Raw genomic sequence first — 15114 nt, 5'->3', positions numbered from 1 at the left:
AGTTCATCACAGGGGATGTCATGGGAAGGTTTCTTAGATCAGCAACTGCCTACAGAGGAGATTTTCATACATGATGGTAGAAGGAACAAGGAATTACACACAAGTAAGGTTGATATCTGCATTAGTCAGATTAGCAGAAAATTACAAACAACAGAGTTAGTGTGCATGGAGATAAATACAACATTCTAAGGAAGACTCCAGAGCCTTTGAAAAGACAAGTCCTAATTCATAAACCTGGTCACAGCCCATAAACATGCCAGCAAGATAGGATTACAACCAAAAATACCCTTTAAAATGGAGAGATGACTCAGAAACAACAGGATGCAGCTTCAATAACATCCAAAATGCCAAGTCCTCTCCAGATCTACAGCCTATCATTTCTATACTGCTGCCATTTAGATGCACAGGTTAATGTGAGGAAATATACTTGTCAATGAATAAAACTTCATTAGATTTGCCAAAAAAGTGCCGCAAATTGGCCAAAAGAATGGCACCTATTTGTGCAATTCCCCAATGGCATAAAACACATCCTCAGTCTTTGCTAACGTGAAATTCTTCCTTGAAATTCTCCAGAAATCCTGCATGAATATCACTCAATATGCACAAACAGATGCTACAGAACACCCACATTTCTTCCTGGAAAGTCCTTGGCAGAAATACCAACCAGGCATGTTCTCATCTCCCAGCTCAAACACCATCTTTTGGAAACATCTCATTCATGTTTCTACAACAAGCTGTTCCTGGACAGCCTGTGAATTCCAAGAATGAGCAGTGATGGGATAAAAATCATGTTCACATTAACATGTGTTAACATAAGTTTATAGAAATGTGTCACTTCAAAAAATCTGATGTAAAATGCATCCCAAGTCTTTGGTTACTTACTTTTCTAATGTTCTGGAATCTCCTGTGTACTCTGGAAGATCATTTAAGTCTTGGGGTGAAGCAGAAATCTGTTCTGCATTGATTTTTAATGCTTGACCATCCTTTCCTATCACTTCAAGTCCTGTCAGTCCCAGGTAATGAGAGTCTCCCCAGGTCATGGTAAAGTTCAGTTGCAGGCCTACATAAAGGAATATACATTTAATGTCTCTGTAAATTACTGGTGTGTAGTGATGAGCCAATGTAAACACGAGTGCAAATCCCAGTGATTAACAGCATGGGTATTTTGTACAGATTCAATAACTTTATATATGCTGGAATTGGATGTTTCCTGCTCTGTTTGTCCACCTCCCTGTAACAGCAGCTTCTTTTTAATCTGTGTCAGAGCCCTTTAATGTGCCACCAGCCTCTTGTTCATTTGAAATTACACAACTGCTGATCAAGCACGTTCCCAAGTGCCTCATTACTGGGACTGCACCCTGACAGCCAGCCAGTGACACATTTAAGCAGTTACATGACAGATTTTGTGATTATGCAGACACAGAGAAGATCCATTAGTCCGAAGTCAATCCATCATCTTTCACCAGATAAATGTATAGATTCATATAAATCCAGCCTCTCAGAAATCCATACATTTTTAGAGAACACCTACTCACAGTTAAAGCAAAGAAAAAGCCTGGTTTACTAATGTTTTTAAGTTATTTTCTTCACATCAGAACTGGACACATGGAAGCATTTTCATGGGACAGCATCAGTGAAAAGCACAAATATTGATTAGGCTGTATCTTCAGAAAATAAACAGGAAAGAAAAGCTGGATGGACAAAAGGCTGAATGTGAATCTCCTGTTCCACCTGTTTTATGCCTTACTGAAAAGACAGAAATAGCACGTACAGATATAACAAGTAAAATTCCAATCTGATCAGATTCTATAAAAATCCATCCCTGTAAATTAAAAATACCTTTCATTTCACACACTACAGAAGCCCACAAATAATCAGGTTGGTTAATGTCTAAAGGAAAACCAGTAGTCATCATTTATGTTTGTAAAACAAACAAGCATTAAACCTCTTAAACCATCCAGCAGTTACCCCTAAAAACGTAGAGCAAGTCTTGATATACACAGAGATTCACTTGGGTGTAAGATTTCATCAGCATTTGCAGGGACACAAAGAAATAGAATTAAACAGCTGTCAGCTGACAAATCTGGAGCTCTGGCTACACTGACAGAAGAACTAGTCCCAAGGCCAGAGCTGATACTAAAGCTGCTCAGGGTACAAGCAGGCAGGAGCTCTCAGGAGAACCAGTCTGTTCTCCAGTGGAAAGCTGCACTGAAGCAGCCATCCACACAGATTTAGTATTCCCCAGAGTTTAGGATTCCTTACAGAATCTGAGGATGACATGGGGAAAAGGAACTTCTGGAGGTGTCTAATCCAGCTTCAAACTCAGAACAAGTCCAGCATCAAGGCTCTCAGGAGCTCATCCAGGGGAAGTTTTCCTGTCTCCAAGGCTGGCAGATTCCAAACCCTCTCAATCCAGAGTTGCATTGCTCTCAGGGTGAAAAAAATTTCCTAACACCCTGCTGGAAACTAGTGTCAAAGGACCAGGAACTGCTCCTGGAGTTTTTGGGCTATCCAGAAACTCTCTGAACAACAGCTGAAAGGCCCACAGAGAGCAGGTTTGGTACAGGATAATAAATCAGATAGTTAAGCAGGGATATTACACTCTGATCTAGCTTTACTCTAGGGTTTCTGTTGTCAATCCAATCTAAAAAATTCAGTCAGTCTACATAAACACAAAGGATTGGGAGAGAATTACTGGGTAAGGGACACAGCTATTAGAAATCCCATTCAGGGACTAAGCAAATGGCTAATGTTATTTTTCTGAGATTAAAAGCCAACTGTTACAATATAATGTTGTAAATGCCATAGCAAACAAAGCTTCTGCCTTAAATATTCAATTCCCTTCTTTATTCTAGACCTGGAATCTGTCACAAAGTGCTGTACAGCAGACAAATCAGATCATCCTTGATAACATGTTTGGGGGAAGGCTGGTAAAGCAAGAAGTAAATGTAAGAACTTACATTTTCCAGTAAATATTCCTGTTTCTTTTGGTATGCATTCAGAGGCAGAGTCTGGCTCTTGAACCTAAAAAGAAAGTCAAGGCACAGGTTCAGTATTACACTTACACTGACTGCTTATATAAAGTCTGTATTTGTAAAATAGTTATATTTGTACCTGTTTCTTTTTGTATATCAATCTCCCCTCTGCCTCCCCACGCAGGCTGCCCTGCAAAAAATGGAAAACATGACCCAAAATGTAGAATATCAGATGGGGAAAGCCCAGACTGTTAGGGCAGGGTTTTAGATTAGTGCATATAGAAATGTGAAATGGGAGACTCCATAGTGTGAGCTACCTCTTCTCAAAGAGGCTGAAATCCTTAAATAACACTTATTTCCCTGCAGACTGCCATCAGCAAGTGATAATATGCTGCATTTGCAATATGTTGCAAATCTGTTGCAGACACAAGGAGTCTGGAAGGAAGTCAAGACCAGAGAGTGCCACCACAATTTCTCCTCAAGAATTAAGAGGCAGAACAAACAAGCAAACTTGTCCAAAAGCTTGTGCTTCTGCTCTGGCAATGCTAATTAAAAATTGCCTATGCTATTCAGAAAAGTGAAGAAACAGATGACAAAATTTGCTGATCACACTGGGGCAATCAGGGTAGTAAAGACAAAAATGGCAAAGGATTGCAGATAGAATTCACTTCACTGAGTAAGTGGGATAAAATGGCAAATTCTGTTCTCTGTGGACAAATGTAAAACAGAGAAAACAATCTTAACTTCACATATACCAGTATTGCCTCCAAAATAAATAATAGTAGATTAGAATAAAACCTTGCCATTTTTATAAGTAGCTGTATAAAAACATCAGCTCAATCTTCATTAGTAGTCAAAGGCCAAACAGGAAATTAGAAGTCCAGACTCTTTCTCTTTAATTCATCATTAGAAATAAACTTCCTGTCAGCCACAATACATCAAATGGATCTACACAGTGCCTAAGTAAAATAAATAAAGACTTGTCAACACTTGTCTCCTACTATTCCATTAGATCCCTGCAATTTAAGCACTGATCCCCAGGATCTCATGGGCTCCCAGACTGCAGAATCCTTCATGTGGCAGCAAATGTCCCTGGGGGAATCAAGGTAATTCAGCTGAGACTGAACAAGAAATGGGCTCTGAAATAAACCCACAGAAGCTACACAGTGGAAAATCCCTCCCACTGGAGGTACCTCTCTCACGAGCCAGTTCTGTTCCTCACAACAATTCTAAAAGACCAGCCTGGGACTTCAAATTTGCAACTTTACTGAAAATCAAAACCCACGGACACAATGAAAGGCACTGGGTTTACTGATTGCAAAATAATGCCCTCCCTAGCAGACCATAAACCATTTGTGCCAAGGCACCTTACCAGCTATTTTCTCTCTTTCTTATCTACTCAGATCCCTTCCTGATGATTCCATTCCACTGATGCCCAATATATTTTCTTTCAGATATGGTCTCATTTTCTACTATTTTAAGTACTTCTGCCAGTGGGCATTGTCCTACCTGTGTTCTTAGATTCTTATGGCTAAAACAAAACACTACCATAATACAGGAGTTATTGGAAAAGCAATAAAAAGTAGAAAGTATTACCATGCTCTTACACCTGACCAAATGTTCAACACCTTCCTAGGAGCAACCATTCTGGAAAAGATTTAGAAGACTAACACAGGGGTATAAATCTCTTGAGTGGCTTGAAGAAGGGAGTGGGGAATAATTGTTTCATTTCTTCCAACACAAAACCCAGAGAACATTAAATTAAGCTAGCAAGAAAAAGGAGGAGGTTCTTTGTGCCATGCAGGTTCAGCTTGGAAACTTGCCACGGAGAACTGTAAATTTTAAAAGTGCATGTGGGTTCAAAAAGCTGGTGGATGAATTCAAGCAATAGAAATCTGTGGCATGATATTAAACACAGAGGTTAAGTTAAAAAGTCCTTGTGAGACACATTTCTAAGGGCTGAATGAGTGTTTCAGAGAAACAGAAATAGTTTGTGCTGTTCTTTCTTTCTCTCTCAGCAGCCACTACTGGCCCCAGAGTTGAACCAAGTGCAGTAGCCACAGGTCTGACCTGCTATAAAATCAACATGCTAAAGGTTCCTGAATTCATGGACACACAGATGGTCATGGATAACACTGACAGAAAAGTAAGAGCTTTTAGAAAGTTTTTAGTAAAACACACCATTTCATCTACTGAATGTGCAACAGGGAATGAAGGGGAATGAACAACAGCAGGGCTGCTCAAACTGGTCAATACTGGTCTGACAACGTGAGGCTGGGGAAGACAAATTGTGCAGTGGATCTGTATCATTCTGGCAACATGAACATCCCCCTGCAGAAATCCTGATGGTACCAGCAAACACACAGTGACAGAGAGATCAATGGCTCAGTCACAACAGCTTTTGTTACTCCACCGCTGATACAGCAGTTTCAGAGTCACAGCAGGGGGTGAAGGGCATCACAGCTGAACAGCAAAATGAAAAGCAGAGCTTGTGTCTGAGCAAGGACCTAACGGTCCAGGGCAAAGCTTCTGCCATGGAAGAGGTCCTGGTGAATGCTCACAATAAACAGCTGACCAGGAAAAGGAAGGTCAGCTTCAGTTTATCTTCATGAAACCCTGCACTGTTCTGAGCAGTTTCAGATCCTGCATGCAAAGATGGGCTCAAAATTCCTGCAGAAGTCCAAGGGTTAAAGCCACTGACTCAAGGTCTTAACAGTGAGATCAAATTCCAACTCAATTGGATCTCCTTCTGTCTTGTGAGCCTCAAGAAAAACAGGAGAAGACAGAAGGGGAAGGTTTGGCAACCACAGGAGGCTCATTAGAACCATATATCCCTGGGAAGATCTGCTGGAGCAGCTGGAATTTGGATTGATTCAGCTTTGGATCTCCTGACAGACTCACAAGTAAAAGTGTGAACCCTAAAAAAAGAAAACCTCATTGATGCCACAAATGGTGCTCAGGAAGATTCTGAGAAAGTAGAAAATTTTGAGGAAAACAGGTCAAAAACTGCCACACAGCATCTTGAGAAAATCCTGTGGGATCTTTGCTCAGACACTGGACTGTTTGGGCAGGAATGGCATAAGACAAGAGCTCAAATGCTTGGAAATACAGCCTTCCTCCAAGGAGTGAAATATCTTCTGCATGGACTAGAAAACAGGTGTTTTTATGATGCAAAATGCACCCAAACCTGTGATGATGCTAGTCAAAAAAAAAAAAAAAAAAAAAAAAGGAAAAATAAGGGGAGGGTTGAGAGGAAGAGACCCTTCTCATTTAACATCCTCAATTTGTAGAGGAAGAAACCAACAATATGGAAAATATGGAAAAACCTTTGGTTTGGAATGCCAGGGAGCACAGCTACTCATGATAGGAGTAACTGTAGGGGAAAAATCACTGACAGTGCAGAAACCTTCAGGAGTACCCAAATCATAAAGAATTCCCCCTGTCACTGTCTAAGTAAGTAAAGAAGTAAGCTTATTAATTAATCAGGGAAACCACAATTTGGAGGACCTTTCAGGCTTTAAAAAAACAGCATAAATTATTGATCTGGTGAAAAAAATGTCTTTAAAATAGTAGTAATTGTGTTAGTTCTCCTGCAGTTTTATTCCAGCCTGGAAATATGTCTATTACTCCCATGTTTCAAACAGACATTTAAAGAGAGTTTTGAACATAAGAGGTCCCCACCTGTTGGTTCTCTGTTCTCAACCCTGCTTGTGTAAAAGGTCTCTCATCTCCCTCCCTGTCTGCAGTTGTTGGCCTCTTCAGCTCTTCCTCATATCTCAGGGAGCTGGAATCTCCCATTTCTCCATCATATGTCTCATCATAGTAGTAAATGGCTTCAAGAATATCATCATCAGTAGTGAACAATATGGTATCCCCAAAGTGCTCTGGAGCTGAAGGCAACATACAGAATTAAATGGAGAAATAATGCAAAAATAATATAAAGAATGAGAAAAATAATTTTTGGTCCTTCTTTGCATTTTATTTGCAGCAATGTTTAAAGATAATATATGGCAAATTGATTCTGATTAAGGCTATAATTAGTGTTTCACTCTCAAACTTATACTGCACAATGGAAAATTAGAGAATTTCAATTCTCTAATGGATTCTCTAACACCCTGCTGGAAACTCTTGTCAAAGGACCAGGAACTGCTCCTGAAGCTTTTGGGCTATCCAGAAACTCTCTGGACAATTTGTCTGATGGTCATTTATTTCAATGGAAATTCCATTTCTCCAATGGAAATTCAATGGAAAATTAGAGAATTCACTAGAGAATTCAGTCAGATTTCAGAAACATAGAAAATAGAAAAAATATCTTCCCATTCACCTTCTCCAAAAGACCATGCATATGAAAACAAGCAAAAAGCTGCAACTTTGAAATTTCTAGTGCCTATCTGATGTGATTGAAACACAGACTGGTTGCTGAGACATAGCTAAAAATGGAAATTAGCTTTGTATGATGCTAAAATCCTCAGTATCAGTGAAGAATGCATTAATGGGCTTTGCATTATGTTTTTAAATTAAACACCAGACAGAGTGCCAGCTTGCTTTGAAGTGGAAAATGATAACAAACAAGCTAAATGTATTTTGTTTGTATTGTACTGCTGTTTCCACAAGGAAAATCAGAATTTACAGCCTACCTCCAGACAAGGTTCCTGAGGCTTTGGCAATCTCTCCTTTAAAGATGCACTGCTCATCCAGCACCATGATAATGTCTTTCACACCGCGGAAGGAGTGGATTCGGGATTTATTGTAATTCCAGATCCTAATCATGGCTACCTGACAGGAATTCACAAAGTCAATAAAGACAAAGTGAGGTTTTCCAGGGGTGAATGGTGCCAGCCAGAGGTGCATATCATCCTGGGTCCGATTCACCCCATCTATTAGGTTGGTTACTATCCTGGGATCATTTCCATAAGCTGGTAAAATATTTATGTCAGGGGGTTCAGCTGTTATTTTTGCAATCTGAACAGGCTCTCCTTTAGAACTGAAGACTTCAATTCCATTCAAACCAACATAATGTCTGTCTCCCCACGTGGTTCGGATGTCTATCACCAAGTGCTGCCCAAAAGGTAAAACAGGGATTTTAAAATCACTTCCATCCTGTATATCCACAGAATTTTCTTCCTCTTGCTTCTTTGGTAGTGTTTGTAGTCCTTCTTTTCTCTGATGTTCTCCAGGCCGGTTGATTTTCTGCTGTTGGAGAAACTCATCAAAAATATCCCCTTGAAAATCCATGTTCGAGATCCGACCACGGTGGGAATAATTAAATTTCACCAAGGAGTTCCAGGACTCCTGCAGAGTGTGTTCTTGCTCATTGCACCACTTCATTCTAGAGGTTGCTACATCCTTGATGGGAAAACTTTCATCTGAAAACAACATTACAAAGGCATTTAATGTACAAAAAGGGAGCAAACCACTCCAGCACTGACTCTGCAGAACGATGTCGTGTCCCTCACTGGGAAAGTCTCTGACAGCAGCACTTGTACTTTGCCTCTCTATCACAAAGGCCACATGTCCCATTTTCCCTTCCCCACTCAGACACAATGAACAAAATCACTTTTACCTATGGAGGAGCAGAACTCCTGCCATGGTACAAACTGTAACTAAGTTTGACACTGTGAATTCTTGCCTCAGCCCTTAAAGAAATTGAGATTTTTGCCCAGTGATACTTATTGTGTGGCTGTTACAGGAGTTTAAAACAGCCCTCTGCAGGTCTTTCATACAGCTGGAAATGGCTGAACTGGTTAATGTAAGGCATTACAGAGAAAAGCTGGTTCTTCTCTCAAAATGAGCCAAAGGTGTATAAAGAAAAGTGGTGGGAAAAGGAGCAGGTTCAGCAAACAGGAAGGATGAGATGAGCATTTTAGGCAGATATGTCCAAATATTTTTCCTATTTTTCAGCACGAGTGAGATGTAGAAAGAGAATAATTACAAGATATCCAATGGGAATGCAACAATGGGAGGGCAACACATCAGAGGGGCCCAGTGGGAGCAAAGCATCTTCTCCTTGTGGCTGCTCTGGGGAACTGCTTCATTTCCATCTCAAAACAATTAGGAACAGATAATAACCAAGGTTTTCAATAAAGCAGTCACTCATGTGTTTTCTTCAAATAAATGAAGAAAAGGAAGTGGAGTACTGAACAATTACAGGCCCGTGGGCCAGATTTTACTTCTGTACAGTGTCCTTGGGTGGATACTAAAACAAATGGTTTTCAAGAATAAATGCCAATTGCTGTGAAATGCAAAACAAAATTTTCCCAAAAGACTGCTCAAGACTAACTTTTAACTGTGTTTTTGGAAATACTGGAAGGAGGCAATGTTCCTAATCTGTGCATGGCAAATAATAATTTACAGTGGGGACACGTGAGAGAAAATTAAGAATTTTAAAGCAGATGAGAAACTACCTGGAAAAGGGTTTCCAGAGTGAAAGGCTGGAGACCAACCTGGAACTCCTCCTTAGACCACAAGGAAAATGCAGATGTGAAGGAAAGGTTCATATTTCAGAGAACATCAGACACTTTTAAGTCACTTTCTTGCTCACACCACTACCAGTACAGATACTCAAGAGTGGCTGATATCCAACAATACACCCCAGAGCCTCACAATTCACCTGGACAAGGCACTGTACAAATATTTAGCCCTTGAAAATGTTAAAGCTTGAAAATTTTGGGATGAGCAGAGTACAGAGGAGTATGTAACATCCATTGACTTTCCTAGTTTTTCCTTTTTCCTTTCCAACAGTCCAGAGGTTACAATTCTGAAACCCTTCTAGGGCAGTGCAAGGTCAAGTTAAGAGGCTTGTGAGCTACTTTAAGGAGTGGTAACAGGAGAAGTGGAGCTCTGAAAGGAAAGCAGAAGTGACCCAAAAGCAGACACCAATGGCTGAAGGCTTACAGGGTGTGCCTTTTTTCTTTTAAGAATATAAAATGCATTATTTATTAATAGCACCTCAAACTCCTCTGTGGGTTCAGGAGTGTCTTGAACCATCAGTTTCTGATGGTGACACACACCACACACAGTTCCTCTCGAAACTTTAGTAAACTACATTTTGGGGCAAGACTACATAGAAAAAAGACACCTTTCTTCTCCCTCTGTTGTGTTAATCTCTTTCTTTACTCCCTGCAGTTCTAAACAGCAATCATATTTCCATGCTGCAATCACATGCTTCATTTCCCAAATCATTCTAAAAGCTCTCCTCTGTATCTGTCCCACTTGGTAATCAGCTTTCTGAAAATGGATGATCAGAGCTGCAGTTTTCCAAGCGAGGTCTCACAAGTGCCTGTGTTGAGATATTGAGGTTTCCCAAGTACCCAAAATGCCTCTGCTGATCCATCCTGGGAGTGCACTGCTCCAATCACTGCTCACACCAGCATTTCAGTCAATCTGCTATCAGCTACTCAACCACGATTCTTCTCTTCCTCGGTCATTTGCAATTGATGATTACTCAGCTTACAACTTAATTTTTGGTTATTAGTCCCCAGATGAGCCTGCAAGCATTCTACTGAATTGCATTCCATTGCTCCAGTCCTCAAGTTCATCATTCTGTGCAGTTCTTCAACCTCCTTAACTCATAATAAACCAAATTATATGTTATTTGCAAATTTTATCAGCATACTCCCACCACTTCCCTCGCACATTAAACTGGTTATCAAAGAAAAATTGATGTTTTTATAGCAACATTAACATCATGGCAACATTACGTGCTGTTACTAATTTCTGTTCTTGTCATTTAGTGACCAAATCCACGCTGCACATCTAGAGGAGCCTCTGAGCCTTCCCTTTGTCCCACCCTCCACTGGGAACTGCCCTTCTCCCAGCCCCAGGCCAATTAAAATCCAGCACTCTCAGGGAAACACTTAAAAGGTTTCCCTGTTGTTAAAGCTCTTTCAGCTCCATTTGAAGGTGGCTTTACCCTGCACACACAGCAGAGAGAACAAAAGCTGCTGGGCTGCTGCAATTTCCCAGAGACTAAAACACATCGGGAGCTTTAAGCACCAGAGGACAACCTGCTCTGAGCAAAATCGCAGAAAATTTACACTGAAAAATAATAACCCTCATCTTGTAGTTTACATTGACATTTCTAATTTTTCTCCATTTTCACAACTGAACAGAACTTCTCAAGGTGGTACTTATTTATAGTTTTCACAATATGAAGGTTTTCATGTAACAGATACTGTGAAATGTGTGAAACAGTAAATGGGCTGCAGGGAGCGGGGTGGGTGAAGGGCAGGTGGCACCTATTCCAAACTTCCCTATTCTTCTCTTCTTTGACATATAACTTCAGAGACACTGATTAAACTGCTGTTTGCTCCACAGAGGGTCAGACAAGGAAAAATTCAGACATTCTAAGTTTAGAGAGAACCACTTTCCTCATCTTTGTCTGAAAAAAGCCCTGCACTACCTGCTGTAGAATTTGAACTGGCACGCCTTCATTTAGGTGAATTTGCTGTCTCTTGTCACCCTTACTTGCATGTAAACACCCAATTTCAATATGCAGCAAGATACATTTTCATGTACATTGTTCTGATGTTCAATCACCCCCAAAATTTCAATTTGTAGTTTTGGAACATCTTATTCCAATTCTCTGGGTCTTGTTGTCCTTGTTGTATTAACTCGTCATCTGAGACAAGATACTGAATGCTGAATAATTAGAGAATGACAAGGAAGGGGCACGAAGGGTCCAAAAACCAGGAGTTAGAGTGACATGGCTTGAAACTGAAAAAGGAAGACAAACATATATCCCAAGCAATGGCAAGCTGGGTGAAAGAGAGACACAGTAGAAATTGTGGGTAAGAAATTCTACTTTTCTGTTATTTACACTTGTTAAAGACAAAAGTGTTATCTCATGCCGTGAAAATTTTATAGCCATGGATTTACAGATGTTGGGATAAAGGGGAACTTGGGAAGTTGCACAATTCTACTGTTCCCTGAGGACACACTGCTGGATCCTGGCAGAGGCAGAACACAACTGCACAAAGCTGGATCCACCTCCAACAGGAGGTCTGGGGAAGGAGGACAAGGATAATCAACACCACAGAGCAGACAACAGCTGAATTTATTAGAAAACTCTTCATAAATAAGCAAGATGTCTGAGGGAGAGGTTTGTAAAATTATGAGCCGAGAAGAAAAATAAGGGTAATTTTCCATTCACTCTGAATAAATATAATGAGCATCTATTCTCATTGAGAAAGACACAAAGCTACTGCACAAATAAACTCTGCAAATTTGGGATGTAATGTTCTTTATCTCTCTGCAGATTTTAATTGATATTAGCAAACATTTGCTGTCTACAGGACTGTCAATTTTTAAAATGTAATTTACTGAAATTTTGCCTTCCAGCTATTCCAAATAAATTATAAGCCCCTAAATCAGAATGTAAATTTTTCTGAAGAGTGTTTCATATCAGGTGTAGGACCAAGAGAGAGACTGAGTATTCTCAGGAGTAAAATATCACAATTAGCCAAACTAATATGCCCTGTCTAAACTTCCAGGAATCTCAAGAGGTTCCTTCCCACCTAAAATAAGTTTGTGGCTCTGCAAAATGGAGAACACATCAGCACTTGGATTAAGGTTGCTATTGTGACCTTGTTGCTATAGGACACATGAAAGCACAAGACAAGCTACTGCTATTTGCAAGGTAAAGAAGAAAGTTTATTTTTTGACTCCAACTTTTATACTTTTCTAAAGGTGACAGTGGATTGGAGAGTAAATGTGCCGCCTCTCCAAAGACATTGGACAAACTACTAGTATATTAAGTATTTCTACCCCATGAAGGAATGCAAAACACTATGTTGTTTATAGAAAATTGTGTGAGAAAGTTTCTGACAGAATGTAAACTCAGAAGGCTTTAGAAAATCTTAAGAATCAGGGTGACATGATCTCTTACCTTTGAGAGCAGAATCATCTTCTCCAAGATTTGTAGTGTTTAATCCCAGCTTTTTACCACATATGACACTTCTCCTTCCACTTGCAGGGTACTGTAAACTGCAGCAGTTTTTGTTAGAAATGTGGTCAAAAATGTCCAAGTCCAGATCAGCATCCTTTTTGGCCAGCGTTTGTGATCTCCCATCTCCAGTTGCATTTCTACTATTGAGTCCTCCCAGTTCATGCCTCTGACATTTGACATCCTCATTTATCAGATCTGAGAAGTTTTTCATTATTTCATCTGTCTGTGTTTGAAATCTTGAGTTGAAATTCTGTTCTGTAGCAAGCCACGGAGGCTTCTGCCTAGTGGGAGTGACTTGGTTACTCTGTGTTACCTGGGAAGATGACTGTAACCAAGAAGGAATTGCACCTGCAGAATCAGTCAGTTTTCTTCCTGTTAACTTTTCCATTTGGTCACTCAAACAAAGCTCATCATCAGACTGAACATTCTCTGCAACTGCTGCTGCCTCCTCTTTGGCATCTTTTATACAAACTTGAGATGGGAACACTTTTAGATCATCCTCTAACTGAGACAAATTTTTCTTTGTAAAGCTGATTGAGTTAATCTTAGGCTCAAGATTATTTTCTTCTGGCAGAGCTGTCCAGTTCAGTGAAGCACTGATTGATTCTGAGCATTTAAAAAGCAAGTCTGTTTTCTTGTCTGGGCCTGCAGGTGCATTTCCTTCTTTCCTCTCAGCTGAGGGAGAGGCTGAGCTATCTTGCTTGTGATCTGTAAGGTCAATTGTGGTGCCCTGGTCAGCAAGGAGGTCTCCAGAGCCTCTCTCTAATTCACCATCAAATACAAGGCTCTCATCAACATATAACTTCACCTTCTTTGCTCCAACATCAAGGTCCTACAAAAATAAAGGTATGAAGATTTCAGTCAAGCTTTCAAGCACTAGATATCACAGCTCTGAGACTCTGACATATGAACACTTAATCAATAAACAGATGGAAACAATTAAACCCTGTGTCAGTACATGCTTTTGACTGCTTTTTAATCTAAAGCTGAAATGACTAAAAAACACTGTGTAATAGATAAGATTTTTTCTAAAAGGATGGAAAACCTGCTAGACACTGCTATCACTTTGCCTGACAAGGTTTGATTATTTAGAAAAGCTTGAGGGAAAAAGCCTAGATTAAGTACAATTATATTTGATCAGGATATAAATTCCAGAGGCACATTTTGCTTTTCATCCCTAAGATTCACCACTTTCACGACATGTTCCACAGTGAACAACCACCCAGATCAAAGCCACAGAGTTAAAAAGAGTTAGAGTTACAGAAATGCAGAGCTAGAAAGTGCAGCAAGGAAAAAAAAAATCATCCAGTCCATCTCTTTCCACTGAAGAATGTAAAATAACCTACACCATTGTGAGGAAATCTGATTTTAACAGTTTTCAACTAATCTGCCTTGATAGCCTATTCCAACACTTAACTAGCCTTTTAAACAGCAGGCCTTCATCTCAGACACAATTCTGCCACTCACAACTTTATGTTCTCCTTCTCTGTGGCACTCACCAATACCTGATTTTTTTATTCCACTGAAGTTAGAACTAATGTTCTTCCTATTCTCTTCACCATTTCAATATAACCTTTTCTCCCTCTTGACAAAAATACCATTATCTTCAAAGAAAATACAGCAGATGAGATACAATCCATCCCCTTTCTGTTCTCTAACTTGTCCATCTCGTGGAGTCTTTCAGGGACTCTCTGTTCTTTCCTTCTTTTTGTGAAAACTAAGAAGCTTTTTGTGAAAGTAAGAAGTTTCAGTTTCATCCCTCTTGCTCATTTCCAGCCTGTCAGTTCTCCTTGAATACTGATTTTCATTTTCCTCTGCTCCCAGACTAAACCAATCACTCCTTCCCTTCCAAGCATGAAAGTCTCTGCTTCTTCACTCCCGAGCACACTGTTTAAGCCTTACAAGCTTTCATAGCTTCCATCCTGTTAATAATAACATCTCTGAGGCCAAAAAATGCAATATGGACACAGCCAGAGGAAAAGCAGAAGATGCAGGCATGACAAAGCTACAGGTGAGGGAGGGGACTGGGTGCAGGAACACTGGACACATTCCTGATAAGAAAAAAGATAACCTTCACTGAGTTCCCAGTGAACAGCTGTAAAACCAGTTTAATTGGCCATTATGGCCTGGCTGCCTGTGGAACTCCTGTAGGATCATAAAGTGCTGCATTTCTGTGCTGATGTAATCAGCCAT

The 15114-nt window shown here is 40.1% G+C and overlaps 1 protein-coding gene across 4 annotated transcripts in view; it reads right to left on the bottom strand.

Annotated features, from left to right (window-relative positions):
- KATNIP (katanin interacting protein) overlaps positions 1–15114 on the bottom strand; it is a 56644-nt gene that overhangs the window by 16211 nt on the left and 25319 nt on the right. For 2 of the 4 annotated variants that reach the window (XM_021531209.3, XM_021531208.3), the window contains exons 14-19: positions 12862–13753; positions 7613–8341; positions 6657–6865; positions 3115–3165; positions 2961–3024; positions 883–1060 (exon numbers count right to left, since the gene is read on the bottom strand). In XM_021531209.3, coding sequence (XP_021386884.2) covers positions 883–1060; positions 2961–3024; positions 3115–3165; positions 6657–6865; positions 7613–8341; positions 12862–13753 — 2123 coding nt within the window. The remainder of the gene's footprint in view (positions 1–882; positions 1061–2960; positions 3025–3114; positions 3166–6656; positions 6866–7612; positions 8342–12861; positions 13754–15114) is intronic. The other 2 variants (XM_077786816.1, XM_021531210.3) reach the window with 1 other exon arrangement.

This window comes from Lonchura striata, chromosome 16, assembly GCF_046129695.1.
Source record: "Lonchura striata isolate bLonStr1 chromosome 16, bLonStr1.mat, whole genome shotgun sequence".
Taxonomy (NCBI): Eukaryota; Metazoa; Chordata; class Aves; order Passeriformes; family Estrildidae; genus Lonchura; species Lonchura striata.
The sequence above is the reverse complement of the archived record's forward strand: the minus strand, read 5'-3'. Positions and strand labels throughout refer to the sequence as shown.